The 18017-nt window shown below is 40.8% G+C and overlaps 2 protein-coding genes and 1 non-coding gene across 4 annotated transcripts; 2 read left to right on the top strand and 1 right to left on the bottom strand.

Annotated features, from left to right (window-relative positions):
* Positions 1-2611: 2611 nt before the first annotated feature.
* LOC115197655 (small nuclear ribonucleoprotein F) lies at positions 2612-8271 on the top strand. Its single transcript, XM_029759391.1, has 4 exons — positions 2612-2719; positions 5722-5847; positions 6109-6173; positions 8001-8271. The coding sequence occupies exons 1-4, from the start codon at positions 2717-2719 to the stop codon at positions 8068-8070; spliced, it is 264 nt and encodes an 87-aa protein (XP_029615251.1). The 5' UTR covers positions 2612-2716; the 3' UTR covers positions 8071-8271.
* A 1644-nt stretch (positions 8272-9915) lies between these two features.
* On the bottom strand, positions 9916-18016 carry LOC115197653 (coiled-coil domain-containing protein 38-like). 2 transcript variants are annotated; one of them, XM_029759389.1, is made up of 16 exons: positions 16639-18016; positions 16484-16552; positions 16317-16382; positions 15833-15924; positions 15410-15572; positions 15069-15136; positions 14691-14854; positions 14110-14190; positions 13438-13616; positions 13153-13234; positions 12934-13027; positions 12470-12621; positions 11959-12094; positions 10972-11174; positions 10439-10532; positions 9916-10161 (listed from the first exon to the last, which is right to left on the bottom strand). In XM_029759389.1, the coding sequence occupies exons 1-16, from the start codon at positions 16679-16681 to the stop codon at positions 10054-10056; spliced, it is 1794 nt and encodes a 597-aa protein (XP_029615249.1). In that variant the 5' UTR covers positions 16682-18016; the 3' UTR covers positions 9916-10053. The 2 variants fall into 2 exon arrangements, with proteins under 2 accessions (XP_029615249.1, XP_029615248.1); XM_029759388.1 differs by having other exon boundaries at positions 17687-18016.
* trnay-gua (transfer RNA tyrosine (anticodon GUA)) lies at positions 13971-14059 on the top strand. Its single transcript is given in 2 exon segments — positions 13971-14007; positions 14024-14059. It is a non-coding gene; the product is annotated as a tRNA-Tyr (tRNA).
* Position 18017: the final 1 nt, after the last annotated feature.

The following is an 18017-nucleotide window of genomic DNA, read 5'->3' as shown; positions in this document are numbered from 1 at the left end:
TGACCTTCTGCCTGCCCCTGGACCCAGCTACCTGCCTCCTCCTGTGTATGACCTTCTGCCTGCCCCTGGACCCAGCTACCTGCCTCCTCCTGTGTATGACCTTCTGCCTGCCCCTGGACCCAGCTACCTGCCTCCTCCTGTGTATGACCTTCTGCCTGCCCCTGGACCCAGCTACCTGCCTCCTCCTGTGTATGACCTTCTGCCTGCCCCTGGACCCAGCTACCTGCCTCCTCCTGTGTATGACCTTCTGCCTGCCCCTGGACCCAGCTACCTGCCTCCTCCTGTGGTCCTTTACTAATAAACACCTGCTGTGCAGCTCTCTATCTCCCCTCGTGTTCATTCCATGGACCTTCTCAAATAGTACTGGAGTAGCCCTGTTATAAGCCAATGGTCCTGTATAAGGCATTAATTCACAGATTTTCTTATTTGTCTAATATATGTGTTAATTCATTCACAACTAGGACAGGTAACACTTTATTTTATGGGTCCATAATAAACCATTTATAAGGCATTTATAAATAGTGCGTTCACCATTTATGAATCATTACTCCCACATTAACAAACCATTTACTAATTATTAGTAAAGTATTTTTGCAGTCCCTAATCTAAAGTGAGTGCTATTTATACTTTAGAAATGGTTTATTATTGACCCTTAAAATAAAGTGTTACCTTAGGATGTTGCTGGGCCCTGTACAGGCAGTGTGGTCCCCCTGGTCTTCTGGTCCCAGTGATGCTAGGCTTAGCAGCACAGACATATCGGCTGCTGCTGCAGGAGTCAAGTGTAGTGGACATGGAGAGAAAACAGAGAAAGAGGGAGAGAGAGAGAGAGAGAGAGACTTACTGCTATTCTGCCATAGATCAAGACAGTTAACCCCCAACAACTGCTCCACGAGACGCCTCTCTGATTCAGAGGGGGCTGGTGTGGATAAAATGCCAGGGCTGAATTTTTGTCCCAGTTCGCCCCTGGTGAGAGAGAGCCTCAAATATCACATTAATTTGTACATATCCACTGTATACATGAATTGCGGCAAAGTTGGTTCCTGTTTCAGTCACGTCTTTGGTCACGTTTGCATGGGACAAACAAAAACACCTTAATCATCAAGGGTGCTCTCAAGCAGCTAGATGTTCTTTACAATTCGGCCATCAGATTGGCAACCAATGCTCCTTATAGGATACATCACTGCACTCTATACTTCTCTGTAACCCCGTCGCAAGACCCACTGGTTGATGCTTATTTATAAAACCCTCTAAGGCCTCATTCCCGCCCTATCTGAGATACCTACTGCAGCCCTCTTCCTCCACATAACAACACCCGTTTTGCCAGTCACATTCTGTTAAAGATCCCCAAAGCACACACATCCCTGGGTCGCTCCTCTTTTCAGTTCGCTGCAACTAGCGACTGGAACGAGCTGCAACAAACACTCAAACTGGACAGTTTTATCTCCATCTCTTCATTCAAAGACTCAATCATGGACACTTTTACTGACAATTTTGGCTGCTTCGCGTGATGTATTGTTGTCTCTACCTTCTTGCCTTTGTGCTCTTGTCTGTGCCCAATAATGTTTGTACCGTGTTTTGTGCTGCTGCCATGTTGTGTTGCTACCATGTTGTTGTCATGTGGTGTTGCTACCATGCTGTGTTGTCATGTGTTGCTGCCATGTTATGCTGTTGTCTTAGGTCTCTCTTTCTCATGATGTGTGTTTTGTGCTATATTTTTTATTTTGAATCCCAGCCCCGTCAGGAGGCCTTTTGCCTTTTGGTAGGCCGTCATTGTAAATAAGAATTTGTTCTGAACTGATTTGCCTAGTATAAAGGTTAAATAAATACAATAGAGCCTTCCACAATGCAGGCCATGGCTGCCGGAGGAGGTTGGTGAAGAGCAACTGCAGAAACTTGCCGTCGACTGCAGTCAAAACTTCATTACCTTTGATCTCTTGATTTTTATCAAGTTCATGCAGGTAGACACGTTTGCATGGGACAAACAAAAACACCTTAATCATCAAGTCGGACAATTTCTATCCACATAATGCAACACACTTTGAAAGCTGGAGATTGACAAAAGTGATCCGCTCGAAAACGGCCAGAGACATAGAGAGAGAATTTGACCTATCTTGTGCCAAAAATTCCATGACATTCACAATGAACTACAGTACAGCAATAGCACAAGCAACAATCTGCAGTGAATTTCAATTTACATTTAAATAAACATTCCAAAATAACCAACATTCTTTAGACTTTATCTTGGCCAGGTCGCAATTGTAAATGAGAACTTGTTCTCAACTTGCCTACCTGGTTAAATAAAGGTGAAATAAATAAAATAAAATAAGACTACTATGTGGCTGCCAATATCGATTATCATAATATAATTTACATCTTTAAAAGGAGATACAAGTTTCCATAAAAGTTTATCTTATGTTATGCAAATCATTCACAATGGTTGGGAGTGTTGGCTACTTCAATCCATTTGAGAACATTACCTCCTAGTGGTCACAACTCAAACTGCACCTGCTGTTGTCTAGCCCGGCGAGCAAGAGAGACTATATTATACAATTCCCGTCTGTTCTTCTCTCCGGTTCTGTGGCCAATCAGGATGAACAATTACAAAAACTGAACCAATCACAGTGCTGTTTTGTACGGATCAGAGTTCAGAGTTCACCACTACTTCCTGTATCCAATAACGGTGTGCAATCGTCGTTGAAGCTCATACAGAATCAAAATGGTAAATATTATAGACTATATTATGAGGTGTTTGATGAGGATTGGTAATATATGTAGTGAACGTCCAGGCATATCATAGCTAACTACTCAAATTAAAGTTATCATAAATTCGCATTATGCGCCTTTGTTGTGATTATCCAACTAGCTAGCTACGGTAGCTAGTTAGGGTGGTAAGATGTACTTTGTTGTGCTTTGCACTGCATGTGAAAGGCTAGTTTGATTATCTAGGTAGCTAGCTGTGAGATGCAGCTGTAATGTGTTTGGGTCCTGGATGCTGGTTGTCTGACAGACGTGGGATATTTAAGCAATAAGGCCCAAGGAGGTGTGGCATATAGCCGATATGCCACGGCCTTATTTCTATTATAAACTGGCTACCAACGTAATTAGAACTGTAAAAATAAATGTTTTGTCATACCTGTTATAAACTGAGTGGTTCGGGCCCTGATTACTGATTGGCTGACAGCCGTGGTATATTTAAGCAATAAGGCCCGAGGAGGTGTGGTATATGATCAATATACCACCGCTAAGGGCTGTTCTTACGCACGACGCACCTCGGAGTGCCTGGACACAGCCCTTAGTCGTGATATATTAGCCATATACACAAACCCCAGAGGTGCCTTATTGCTATTATAAACTGGTTCCCAATGTAATTAGAGAAGTAAAAATAAACGTTTTGTCATACCCATGGTATACAGTCTGATATACAATGGCTGTCAGCCAATCAGCATTCGGGTCGCAAACCACCCAGTTTATAACAGACCATATACCGTGGGTATGACAAATGTGTATTTAATGCTCTAATTACATTGGTAACCAGTTTATAAAAGCAATAAGGCACCTCGGGGGTTTGTGATATATTACCAATATACCACGGCTAAGGGCTGTATCCAGGCACTCCTCGTTGTGTCGTGCCGAGAACAGTCCTTAGCCGTGGTATATTGGCCATATACCACACCCCCTCGTGCCTTATTGCTTAAATATAACCAGTTAATTATCGTTAATATTATGACTATAATATAATTAAGCAATAAGGCCAGAGGAGGTGTGATATATGGCCAATATACCACATCAAAGAACTTTGTCACATGCGCCGAATACAACAGGTGTAGAAATGCTTACTTACAAGTCTTTAACCAACAGTGCAGTTCACAAAAGAGTTAAGAAAATATTTACCAAATAAACTACCGTAATTTCCAGACTATTAAGCGCACCTGAATATAAGCCGCACCCACTGAATTTAAAAAAATATATTATTTGGAACATAAATAAGCCGCACATGTCTATAAGCCGCAGGTGCCTACCGGTACATTGAAACAAATGAACTTTACACAGGCTTTAATGAAACACGGCTTGTAACAAAAATAAATAGGCTTTAACGAAACACGGCTTGTAACAAAAAATAAAAAATTAGCAGTAAGCTTTAGTTGTCTTTTTGCACTGAGTCAATTCCTCACGCTGCTGTTTCCAACGTCTTATCATCGACTCATTAAGACCAAGCTCCCGTACAGCAGCTCTATTTCCTTTTCCAACAGCCAGATCAATCGCCTTCAACTTGAAAGCTGCATCATATGCATTTCTCCGTGTCTTTGCCATGATGAGGGTGACAAAATGACTACCGTAATCAGAATGATGGGAAGTTTGAGAGCGCTCGATTTAATCAAAACAGTAAACAAAAAAGTTGTTTGACCTTAACCCGTTCGGCAATTACATTGGTCTAATGAAAGCTTCATGCCGCCAAAAAACTGAGCGTCACAGAATGTTTGTTTTTTAGGAAAAAAAAATTGAAAGCGGGAAAAATCCATATATTAGCCGCGTCATAGTTTAAGCCGCGAGGTTCAAAACTGGGGAAAAAAAGTTGCGGCTTATAGTCCGGAATTTACGGTAAAGTAAATTTTTTTGAAAAAGGCTATATACAGCGGGTACCAGTACAGAGTCAATGTGCGATGTACAGGTTAGTCGAGGTAATTTGCAGCCACAACTGTCAGTAAAAATGTCCATGATGCATACATAATAACAGCAAGTAGCAGCAGTGTAAAAACAAAGGGGGGGGTCAATGTAAATAGTTCGGGTGGCCATTTGATTAATTGTTCAGCAGTCTTATGGCTTGGCGGTAGAAGCTGTTAAGGAGCCTTTTAGTCCTAGACTTGGCGCTACGGTACCGCTTGCCATACCAGTTGGTGATGCAACCGGTCAGGATGCTCTCGATGGTGCAGCTGTAGAACTTTTTGAGGATCTGGGGACCCATGCCAAATTTTTTCAGTCTCCTGTTGTCGTACACTATTCACAACTGTCTTGGTGTGTTTGGACCATGATAATTCATTGGTGATGTGAGGGAGTGGTTGTTGTCCTGGTACCACACTGCCAGGTATCTGACCTCCTCCCTATATGCTGTCTCATCGTTGTCGGTGATCAGACACTGTTGTGTCGTCAGCAAACTTAATGATGGTGTTGGAGTCGTGTTTGGCCACGCAGTCGTGGCTGAACAAGGAATACAGGAGGGGACTAATTTATTATTTAACTAGGTAAGTCAGTTAAGAACAAATTCTTATTTTCAATGACAACCTAGGAACAATGGGTTTAACCTTGTTCAGGGGCAGAACGACAGATTTTGTACCTTGTCAGCTCGGGGATTCGATCTTGTAACCTTTCGGTTAATAGTCCAACGCTCTAACCACTAGGCTACGCTGCCGCCTTCTAAGCACACACCCCTGAGGGGCACCAGTGTTGAGGATCAGCATGGCAGACGTGTTTTTGCCTACCCTTACCACCTAGGGGTGGCCCATCAGTAAGTCCAGGATCCAGTTGCAGAGGGAAGTGTTTAGTCCCAGGGTCCTTAGCTTAGTGATGAGCTTTGTGGGCACTATGGTGTTGAACGCTGAGCTGTAGTCAATGAACAACATTATCATATAGGTGTTCCTTTTGTCCAATAATATCTGCTAAATATATGTATGTGACCAATAACATTTTATTTGATAATGGCACATGTGAATAATGTCATTTCAGAGTTTACCACTGAATCCCAAACCGTTCCTGAACGGTCTGACTGGCAAGCCCGTGATGGTGAAGCTGAAGTGGGGCATGGAATACAAAGGATACCTGGTGTCCGTGGACAGCTACATGAATATGCAGGTTTGTGTGTGGACCAGAAAGATGCATACAGTAAAATGTGAAAACATCACTGAAATGCATAATTCCCTACAGCTGGAGTCCCTCATGTGCACACAGATGCATCTAGAGAGAGCTTGCCCATCCGAATCTCTAGCTAAGCTATATGGCTCTGGTTGCATCACTGTGGGCCATTCATTTAGTTTGATTAAAACAGGTGTACATTTTGTACAGCATTCATATCAATTTATAACATCTAACAATATATTGTCTCTGATTTTATAGTTGGCCAACACTGAAGAGTATGTTGATGGAGCATTGGCTGGTCACCTAGGAGAAGTGCTCGTCAGGTAAGTTCAGTGGAATACTTTTTTGTTTACTTGTACTTCGCAGAGTTCATGATTAAACACATTAGCCTGGTCTCAGATCTGTTTGTGCTGTCTTGCCAACTCCTATGGTCATGGATTGGAGTAACGATGACCATAGGAGTTGCAAGACCGCACAAACAGATCTGTGACCAGGCTACACACAAAGGCTTTTAGAAAGTATTCACAGCCCTTGACTTTTTCCCCCATTTTGTTGTGTTACAGCCTGAATTTAAAATGTATTACATTGAGATTGTGTCACTGGCTTGCACACAATACCCCATAATGTCAAAGTGGAATTATGTTTACAAATGTAAAAAAAAATGTAAAAAAAATAAATATGAAAAGCTGAAATGTCTTGAGTCAATAAGTATTCAACTTCTTTGTTATGGCAAGCCTAAATTAGTTCAGGGATAAACATGTGCTTAACAAGTCACATAAAAAGTTGCATGGACTCACTCTGTGTGTAAATAAGTGTTAAACATGACTTTGAAAGACTACCTCATCTCTGTACCCCACACATACAAATAATTGTAAGGTCCCTCAGTCGATTAGTGAATTTTAAACAACGACTCAACCACAAAGACCACAGAGGTTTTCCAATGCCTTGCAAAGAAGGGTACCTCTTGGTATATGGGTATAAACTATAAAAGCAGACATTGAAGGTATTTTTGAGCATGGTGAAGTTATTAATTACACTTTGGGTGGTATATCAATACACCCAGTCATTACAAAGATACAGGCGTCCTTCCTAACTCAGTTGCTGGAGAGGAAGGAAACTGCTCAGGGATTTCACCATGAGGCCAATGGTGACTAAAACGGTTGCCAAGTTTAAATGCTGTAATAGGAGAAAACATTGAAGTTGCTCCACAATAATAACCTAAATGACAGTGAAAAGAAGGAAGCCTGTACATAATAAAACTATTCCAAAACATGCATCCTGTTTGCAATAAGGAACTAAAATAAAACTGCTAAAAATGTGACAAAGAAGTGTACTTTATGTTCTGAATACAAAGCCTTATGTTTGGGGCTAATCCAATACAACACATTACTGAGTACCACTCTTCAAATTTTCAAGCATGGTGGTAGCTGCATCATGTTATGGGTATGCTCGTCATTGACAAGGACTAGGGAGTTTTTTTTTTAGGATAAAATATACGGAATAGAGCTAAGCACATGAAAAATCCTAGAGGAAAACCTGGTTCAGTCCGCTTTCCAACAGACACTGGGAGACCAATTCACCTTTCAGCAGGACAATAACCTAAAACACAAGATCAAAATATACACTGGAGTTGCTTACCAAGACAACATTGAATGTTCCTGGGTGGCCTAGTTACAGTTTTGACTTAAATCGTCGGTAAGACTTAAATGGCTGTCGAGCAATGATCAACAACCAACTTGACAGAGCTTGAAGAATTAAATAATATGTAAATATTGTACAATCCTGGTGTGCAAAGCTCTTAGACTCACAGCTGTAATTGCTGCCAAAGGTGATTCTAACATGCAATGACTCCTTGGTGTGAATACTTATGTAAATTAGAGATTTCATTTTCAATAAATTAGCAAAAAAAATTCTCTAAACATGTTTTCAAACATGTTTATCATGGGGTAGTGTGTGTAGATGGGTGAAGGGGAAAAAATATATTTTGAATTCAGGCTGTAACAAATGTGGAATAAGTCAAAGGTTATGAATACTTTCTAATAGCACTGTATCTCCATTGTAATTGCAGAATTAGCACAATGTTTAATTTCCTTTCTGACATACTAGCCCACGGTGAGCTAACAGTACACTATTTTTTTCCCTCCACACAGATGCAACAATGTCTTGTTCATTAGAGGGGTAGAAGAGGAGGAGGAGGATGGTGAAATGAAAGACGTTTGAAAGATGCATGCTACTGCAAGCTTCTTTTTGATGTCTGGTTGCTAATCTTGTTTGCTGATTTGTTGCCATTTTTTATGAAAATGTCTTGTTTTGAAAACATCTGAGAAGCAGTGGTCTTTTTTTATATGATGATGAAGCAAGCTGTTGTGCCCCTTTTGAGCACAAGGATAATAAAATTGTGCATATTGCACTTTTCAGTAATATCTTGTATGGCATTATTGTGTAATTTACCTACTTTCTATCTGTAAATTATCATATTTAGGAAACAATAACAGAATATACTAAGGTAAAAATAGATTTTTATTTATAATCAAAGTATACAGTACATTTAATGAACAATCTAACTGTTGTATAGCATTAGATAATCTTGTATAGGCCAAATCAGTGAGTGAATCTAAATGCTCCTTGGTGACCTGGGCTAACTGAAATATAGACCTAATGTACAGTACCAGTCAAAAGTTTGGACACCTACTCCTTCCAGGGTTTTTATTTTTAATGTTTTCTACATTGTAGAATAATAGTGAAGACATCCAACTATGAAATAGCACATATGGAATCATGTTGTAACCAAAAAAGTGTTAAACAAATCAAAATATATTTTAGATTCTTCAAAGTAGCCACCCTTTGCCTTGACAGCTTTGCACACTCTTGGCATTCTCTCAACCAGTTTCATGAGGTAGTCACCTGGAATGCATTTCAATTAACAGGTGTGCCTTGTTAACTTGTGAAATGTCTTTCCTTAATTCAGTTGTGTTGTGACAAGGTAGGGGTGGTAGACAGAAGATAGCCCTATTTGGTAAAAGACCAAGTCCATATTATGGCAAGAACAGCTCAAATAAACAAAGAGAAACGGCAGTCCATTACTTTAAGACATGAAGGTCAGTCAATACGGAAAATTTAAAGAACTTTGAAAGTTTCTTCAAGTGCAGTTGCAAAAACCATCAAGCGCTATGAAAAAAACGGACCGCCACAGGAATGGAAGACCCAGAGTTACCTCTGCTGCAGAGGATAAGCTCATTAGAGTTACCAGCCTCAGAAATTGCAGCCCAAATAAATGCTTCAGAGTTCAAGTAACAGACACATTTCAACATCAACTGTTCAGATGAGACTGTGTGAATCAGGCCTTCATGGTCGAATTGCTGCAAAGAAACCACTACTAAAGGACACCAGTAATAAGAAGAGACTTGCTTGGGCCAAGAAACACAAGCAATGGACATTAGACCGGTGGAAATCTCCTTTGGTGAGATTTTTGGTTCCAACAGCTGTGTCTTTGTGAGAAGCAGAGTAGGTGAACGGATGATCTCCACGTGTGGTTCCCACCGTGAAGCATGGAGGAGGTGTGATGTTGCTTTGCTGGTGCAACTGTCAGTGATTTATTTAGAATTCAAGGCACACTTAACCAGCATGGCTACCACAGCATTCTGCAGCGATACACCATCCCATCTGATTTGCGCTATAATTTGTTTTTCAACAGGACAATGACCCAACACACCTCCAGGCTGTGTAAGGGCTATTTGACCAAGAAGGAGAGTGATGGAGTGCTGCATCAGATGACTTGGCCTCCACAATCACCCGACCTCAACCCAATTGAGATGGTTTCGGATGATTTGGACCGCAGAGTGAAGGAAAAGCAGCCAACAAATGCTCAGCATATGTGGAAACGCCAAGATTGTTGGAAAAACATTCCAGGTGAAGCTGGTTGAGAGAATGCCAAGAGTGTGCAAAGCTGTCATCAAGGCAAAGGGTGGCTACTTTGAAGAATCTAAAATATAGATTTGTTTAACACTTTTTGGGTTACTACATGATTCCAGATGTTATTTCATCGTTTTGATGTCTTCAGAAAATAGGTAAATTTTTTAAAATAAGAAAAACCCTTGAATGAGTAGGTGTGTCCAAACCTTTGATTGGTACTGTATACAAAAGCTAATTTAAAAATCAGTCACTGTCTTATATTGTCTGTGAATACTGATGGTTTAAAAAGAATCAGGCAAAGAAGTACAAGGCGTCTTCTTGCTCTCTAGTGGTCAATGCGTGTGTCTTGTCCTTCTTGATCTCTGATGGCTTCGATCGTGGCATCAGCCTTCTGCCCGTCTACAAGCCAGAGAAAACAGGATAAATGGAGACTGGCTCACTATGCTGGGTATCAAACTGTCTGTTACAGTTCTGTAATATTAGGTGTCATTGCAAAGGCATTTGGTCCTGGAAAAGCATGTTTCATCAATACACAGTGTTGCAAAGGTAGATACTGTATTCTAGGTTGATTCTCTATGCCCACCAGTCTATAAACAGTCTATATTTACTCAAACTGTATTATAGCAATCGATATGTGACCTGTTTGTGCACAGTTTGATACAGTGACTACACTAACCCTCTTCTTGCTGACAGAGGTGGCTCTCTCCAGAGCCATTCGGAGTCTCTCCTCTTGGTGGTGTTTCTTCATCAACAGCTTCTCCTCACGCATCCTGAAAGGAGATTAGAGGGAGGGAGCATTATTGTCAAGACGGCACAACAGCCTTTTATAGCCTTCTCCCTGAGATTGCTGAGGAAGTTTGGGATAATGAATACTCTGGTCAACTTCTACCGCTGACCGCACAATTGAGAGCATTCATCCTGAATGTGCATTACAGTGTGGTATGTTGTTGGCAACTATTAATTCATCAATCACATTTATTTTATAAAGACGTTTTTACACCAGAAGTTGTCACAAAGGTTGCGTTTACTCAGGCAGACCAATTCTGATGTTTTACCCAATTATTGGCAAAATAGCTGATCTGATTGGTCAAAAGAACAATTAGTGTGGGAAAAATACCAGAATTGGGCTTCCTGTGTAAACGCAGCCAAAGAGCTTTACGATTACTCGTCGGTGTATGACCGCAAAGAGCTGTGAGGAAGGACACGTACTTGAGCCTCTTCTCCTTCTCCCTCTGGGTGCGGACGGTGTCAATGTTGTCCGGGGGCAGCGTCTCCAGTCGGTCCATAACGTCCTGCATTCTGCTCTCGATGTTGGCCAGCATGTGAAGAGTGCTGATATTGGAGTCCACCTCTCCCATACACACCCTGTACACTTCCTTCACCTTCTTGTGCAGCACATTGAGCATCACATCCTGTGATGAGGTGAAATTGACTACGAAATGGTTTCATCTCAATTTTGGGTGCGTTCGTAAATCCACTCTACACCGATTTCAGAGCACTCGTCTGAGTGTGCCAGAGCACAGAATAACAGATTCATTTACGAACGCTCAACACCCATTGAATATGGCAGTTGTCAGTAAAAAGGCACAATGAAATTGTTGCCAGCAGCACAGGTACAGTCACCAACGCTCTGGATAACATGAAAACAGCCTAACCAGCCAATGGTCAGAGTGAGGTTCTCTCATTTGTGTCTGGAAGTAGCTAGCAAGCTAGCCAATGTTAGCCAGTTAGCTTGGGTGATTGACAGCCGTTGAGGTCAGAACGCTCGGATCAGCCCTACTCCTCCACCAGAGCATCCAGTGTGCGCTCTGAACGCTCCGAGAGCTAAACACTCTGAATTTACTAATAGACAATCTGACAACGCTCAGAGTTTACGAACGCCCAGAGTGCATTCTGAGCACACTCTGGCACTCCAGATTGAATTTACAAACACACCATGTATTTCCTTTGAATCCTTGCATCCTTTTTCCTAGTCTCCCTCTCAAAATGCAGTGGGAGGAAAAGGTCTGGGGAGATTGAGGTACCTTTGGATCTTCTTCTCTGATGCAATTTAGGAAGTAGACCAATGAATCAAATCAGCCAATCAAAGGCGTCCATGTAACCTGCTGTTGCAATTTCGTCACTGAGAGTGATGCCAATCATCAAATGAGCTCATCCATTGGGGCCTGCAGCAACGACGTGGACAATAGTACTAACCTGTTTGTCAGCTCTGTACTCTCCGTAGGAGAAGATCCTGGACTTGAGCTCCAGCTCAGAGGTCTTCTCTTCCTCCCTCTGGATGGTGTTCTTCAAGATGTCTACCTGCTGCAGCAGGATCCGGGCCTCACTGTTCCTGTACATTACACACAAATAAACACACACCACATGCTGTTAGCACACACATCTGCTAGGGATGGACACCTGGCTCGTGTTTATTAGGCATGAAATTAACTGAATAAAAAAAGGTGAAGTTGCCCAAGGAGAACCTGGACTCGTCGATAAGAAAAACACTCATTTTCGTTTCCGTTGCACGCTCTGAGGAACACAGCGCTGTTGTATTCCGGAGAGGACTTGAATCAAATAGGGAGTATAACAGCATAGATTATGTTGTATTCCGGAGAGGACTTGATTCAAATAGGGAGTATAACAGCATAGATTATGTTGTATTCCGGAGAGGACTTGATTCAAATAGGGAGTATAACAGCATAGATTATGTGCTCTTCCTTACATTCTTTCCTGTGTCAACTGGATGGTTTTGCGGATCTCATCCATGACCTCCTCTGTCTCCTGGAAGTTCTGGATGTAGGACAGGTTCTGCTCCTCCAGATCAGTCAGCAAATTCAGCATGTCCCTGGGGTTGGAGTAACACAACTCTGGCTCCTTGGAGGAGAGGAGCCACAGCAGAGAACAAAATGGAAGCGCTAATGATGTCTGGTCCCATTCGGATCAGTTTGTTTTAGGGGGTCAACCTCGTCTTCATTTGTGAAATAGGGTTAACCCACTTATTACGGTAGTTAGATACGTTATTTATGTCGTTTTTTAAATTTTTTTGCATTAGAGGTTTTGCTAAATTTACCTCCGGTTTACCCACATTTTTTAACCACTACCCTGGTTGGTTACATACATTATGTCATCAAACACACCAATACTCAAGATGGTCCATTAATGAAAACAGGAACGTTTAATCCATACCTCGTCACTGTCTGAGGTCTCTGCTGTCTCTGGCACCTCAGGGATGGTGGACCCCTGTCTCTCCTGGTGGTGAAGGATGATGCTGACTTTGCCGCTGACAGGGTACAATCAAATGCACACACACTAGCACTGAACTATTTTCAATTTTACTTGTCAATTACATTGATTGATTTTATGATATAATCCACACACAAAAATATATATTCCCCATCCTCTTACCTTTTGCTTTGATGTTTTATCTGAGAATTTGTTGTGACTCTTGAATTGCGTCTGGCATACGCCGGACCTTTTTTATTTCTGTCTTGGAGTCAGGAAAATAATACATAATCTCAGACTTCTGTCAATAGATTTAGGGTGCGTTGCACCAACGTGGATTAACTCTAATCCTAGATTAATTTAAACCATTTTGCTGCAACACACCCTTAGCCTACTATTGCATATTTCCTATTGCACTCATTTTATCATTCTCAAATAAATCCAAGGAAATTATTTAAACTCCAATACCTTTGACCGATGAAGGAAGACAGAAAATGTTTGTATTCTCTCTCTCCCTCTGCTTGGTTGCTCTCCTATCCTCCCTCTTGCGCTTCTGTTCCTCACGCCACTCCATGGGTCCGACGGCCATGAGAAACGTTTTGTAGGTCTGGTACTCCTTCAGGATTTCTTGATACTTTGAGATGTCGCTAAAGGGGGATATGCTTGCATTTATGTGGGGATGACATTTACTAGCACTGAAAAAAAAAACACATGTCGACTCACTTCCACTCCCCAATGGAAATGAATGAGTTCAGCGCGACGGCGGCGGCGTGTTCTCTAAACGTAGCGTAGCTAACGCGCATGCTAGCTCATCCATTCTGAAGAAACCTAACGTGGTTAGGTAGCTTTCACTACTACATTAGCTACACTAGTCAAATATGTTAAAACCGAGCAGCGTTACTGGGGGGGAAAAAATACTGAAAATATTAAACATTTCACAACTGTCGATTTCCTCTGATGTCATCTTTAAATATACTATTTTTTCAGCATCATTCAGCGTCCCTTCGATAGCTCAGTTGGTAGAGCGGAGGACTGTAGTTGGAATCAAGCTGAAATCCTTAGGTCGCTGGTTCAAATCCGGCTCGAAGGAGACACATTTTGATATTTTCCTTTCTAAGTATAGCGTACATGATACAGTACCTTTTCATCGCCATCATTTGTACTGTTACTTTTTTAATTTCTGCTGTTTTCTCCATTTTCATCATAGTCTCTTTCTCTGCCCTGGAAAGAAGTATAACAGAATATACATGTGATGTTTTTATTTAAATAAAATAAAAATAAATGTATTGTTCACATACACGTGTTTAGAAGACGTTATTTGCGGATGTAGCGTAATGCTTGTGTTTCTAGCCCTTGACAGTGCAGTAATATCTAACAATTTCACACCATATATCCAATACACACAAATCTAAGTAAAGGAATGTAATTAAGAATATATAAATATATGGACAAGCAATGTCCGAGCGGCATAGACTAAGATACAGTAGAATAGTATATAATACAGTAAATTCATGAGATGGGTAATGATTAACTTATTGTAACATTGTGCATTTACCATGATCTACCTGTGGTGGACCTATCATGAATAAATGAACTGCTGTAATTATTACTGTAACCTACCGGTTATTTGTCAATCAGGTAGCTAGAGATATTCTAAAAGCTAATAGAAAATAATGTGTAGGCTACTATTTATTGGTAATAATAATGATAGGCCTACTAACAACTTGACAGCTTCCACTGATCTTTGGTCGTTTTCCTTGATGAACTTTTCAAAGGCGACTGAGTCCTGTTCCAGATGTTTCTCTGCGTGTCTGATCAACTGAAGCTCTATCACCGTGTCCTTCTCCAGCTTCTTGATGGTGTCTTGCTTCACTGACAGAGAGTACTATAGAGACACGGATAGAGAGAGAGAGCCTGGAATTCCTTAAACACCTACTGTAGAGATTATGTCTCTTCTACATCAGAAATGATGGCTTTATTAAAAATGTATATTGAATTGAAATGAAATTGGCTTTTCATAACTACGGCACTGCAGGTGTGATTGAATTCATTACACCTAGCCACAGCTTATGTTACATTTTAGACCATAATTGTTTTACCTGCTGCATAAACTTTTCTCGCTGTTTAGACAAGTAGTCCCTAATGCTCTCCCTCTCTTGACTGCAACCTGCAAAACGACAAGAGATAATCTGGTCAACACTCTGATAATACATTGATGTATGTTCCTTTATTGTGACTGCTGTCGAAGTCCAATAATTTAAATAAAATAATGATAGATACTCCTATAATAAAATCTATAGTAGACTATACTTTTATCATAGGTGTACCTATTATACAATCATCTTAATTATAGGACCCAGACAGCAATGCAAATACATTCATATTTAGATAATTAAAATGTACATTTTGATTCTAGACTGTTGTCTGTCATATACAGTACTTTTAGTGACCACGGTGGCACATGTTGTTTTTTCCCGTCTGCATTTCTCTGGTTCGGGGATTGTGTCTTCCACAGCGCTCCTCATGGGGGCAGAGCGGCACCTGAGTCGGGACAGGTAGGTACTCTTCATCTGGGTCGGCAGGCTGCTGAAGAACTTCTTCTCCTGAGAGAGAGAGAGAGAGAGAGAGAGAGAGCAAGAGAGAGAGAGAGAGAGAGAGAGAGAGAGAGAGAGAGAGAGCGAGCGAGAGAGAGAGAGAATTGCAAAATGGTATTCCTGTAATCACTTGATAGGCCCACAGGCCTCGATCTGAAGACCCGGCATACTGTGGTAATCATGGCTCAGATTCTATTTGTATTATTTTCTATTATAGTCTAGAGATGGATGCATAAAAGTCCCTGAGGGTATTACAGTAGCCTACGTACTTGTTGTTTGATTACAGAGTCGATCTCTCTCTTTTTGAAGAGGTTACGATCCATTGGAAGCACAAACGGGTTGTTAGCTTTTCTGTCGTTATCTGCATATCAGAGAAAAGAAAAACATGTCTCCATGGCTGGTGTGTATCCATTAAACCAGTGGTTCTCAAACCTCTCCTCGGGGATACCCAACCATTCCATGTATTGGATCTATTCCAGAGCTAGCACACCTGATTCAATTTGTCAACTAATCATCATGCCTGTTGACTAGGGCAATCAGGTGAGCTAGTTCAGGGCCACAACAAAATGGTTAAATGTCTCAGGGTCCCCAAGGAGAGTTTTGAGAAACACTGCATTCAACAGTTCAACAAATATCCTATCAAAGTGCTTTTAACAAGATACAAATAAATAAAAAATAATAACATTATCATGAAAGTAAGAACAATGACATTTGCCATTGTTCAATTATTTGCATGCATATGTTAAGCGTTACCTGTACTATTTCTTGATTTCAGCCAAACTGTATCCAATGTTGGCTTTGCAGTCTCCTCAAGACTTTCTGTAAGAAATTAGATGTTTATTTGTTTCTTATTCATAATAAATGTTTTAGTCACAGTAAAAATCACCCATAAATTGTATATTTGTCCTCAAATGAAATACCTGCCATCGCACACCTTCTCCTTGAGAGGTATTCAGCATCAGGAGTGTGTTTGGGAGAACTTATCTTCACTGAAAGAACATAAATGGTATCATAACATGTCAACAAATAAATCTTATATATAGAAAAACTAGCATCTGTTTAAATGTTGGCTTACCTTTCTTTATATCAGGCATGCTCAAAGGGGAGCGAATGTCCATTCTCAGTTTGTGTTCAGAATAGGTACTATAACTTACAATAATTAATATCTGAGGGAATGCAATAACAAATACTTTTGAGTTTGCAGTCAAAAATAGTGACTACCTCTATAGTCTAAATAATCAATAGCCTACATCTTATAGTTTTGCATTGGTTAGAATGTGAATCTGATGTTGCTATTCAGATCCCAGTGTTAAGAAACAAACGTTCAGTGCAGGTTATTGTTGTTTACAGAATCGGTCTAATGCCTGAATTCCTGGTTTTATCTCTGTCCACTTGCCTTGAAATGTTTTCTCCAATAGCTTTCTGTGGTGAAATGTCTAATGTCTGATTTGTTCCAATCTCTGGGCACACGAGGCTAAAATGAGTCGTGCGCGTTTCAAATGTAAACAACTCACGCAATATTGCGCACTGTAGCTATGTAGTTCATTACAAAATAATGGCAGGGAAATATGGGGGGGGGGGGTTCTCTCCATGCCCCAATGAAATGGCACCGCATTTTCTTGTACAGTAGCAGCATACAGGAACTTATCCATTTGTTCCTTTGCATATCTCAGAAAATACATTACACAGCCTCTGTGTTTGACAGTTGGCCCCTAGCGTTTCTTTTGAAGTAGGCCTATATGTTCTTAGTCTGCCAGTGTCTTTAGTGAACGTTTCACTCCTTGCCGCTTCCTTGCCATTGCCAAAGAGACTGGACTTTCAGCAATCTCAACGTCCTTGCGCTGGATTTACGGCGGAGTTGCTCATTGATTGTTGTAAATACCGTGAATATTTTCCGTGACAACATTTTGGAGCCTCGAACATATCATTGCAATTTATAACAAAGTCAAAAACAAACATTTAGCTGTTAGCTAGGCACGTTGTTGTATTTTGAGACTAAAGATGTTTTGTGGTTGGAATTGCAGTATGTATTTAGTTTGAGAATTTAGAAGTGAATTAGCAAATTTTGACAGACTGGTTTTAGCAACATGTTCTGTGGAGAAAAAGTGAGTTTCAATATTTACATAATCGTTGTGATGGGACGATAGATGTGTGATCAGGATCAAATCCTCTGTTCTCATCGAGCTCATTAATGATATAACGTTTATATTTGAAGATGGCAGAAACCAAAGACCAGTCCCCTGGCACATCATGTGGGTACAGGGAATGGATTAAGTAAAGAGACTGGTGCCCAGGCCAGCTTGTTCTACCACCAACTCCCAAATCCACTTGAGCGAGTGCGTGATAAAAATTCAGTTGTTGGAAATTCATTGTAGAATTTCAACGGAAACAGTTGAATGCATATTCCACTATAATTATGAGCATGTTATTAGCACTTTATTCAGTGCTAAAATG

This window comes from Salmo trutta, chromosome 7 (genome assembly GCF_901001165.1).
Source record: "Salmo trutta chromosome 7, fSalTru1.1, whole genome shotgun sequence".
Classification (NCBI taxonomy): Eukaryota; Metazoa; Chordata; class Actinopteri; order Salmoniformes; family Salmonidae; genus Salmo; species Salmo trutta.
The sequence above is the reverse complement of the archived record's forward strand: the minus strand, read 5'-3'. Positions and strand labels throughout refer to the sequence as shown.

Bases quoted from the DNA above. Each gene is read 5' to 3' on its own strand.
- LOC115197653 (XM_029759388.1), bottom strand. From the start codon at position 17,933: ATGAATTTCCAACAACTGAATTTTTATCACGCACTCGCTCAAGTGGAT. The intron at 13,617-14,109 runs GTACTGTATCAT...ATCCCCCTTTAG, and splicing joins CAAATGATGGCGATGAAAAG to CGACATCTCAAAGTATCAAG. The intron at 13,028-13,152 runs GTAAGAGGATGG...GTACCCTGTCAG, and splicing joins ATAAAACATCAAAGCAAAAG to CGGCAAAGTCAGCATCATCC.
- LOC115197655 (XM_029759391.1), top strand. The intron at 5,848-6,108 runs GTTTGTGTGTGG...CTGATTTTATAG, and splicing joins ACAGCTACATGAATATGCAG to TTGGCCAACACTGAAGAGTA. The intron at 6,174-8,000 runs GTAAGTTCAGTG...CCCTCCACACAG, and splicing joins CTAGGAGAAGTGCTCGTCAG to ATGCAACAATGTCTTGTTCA.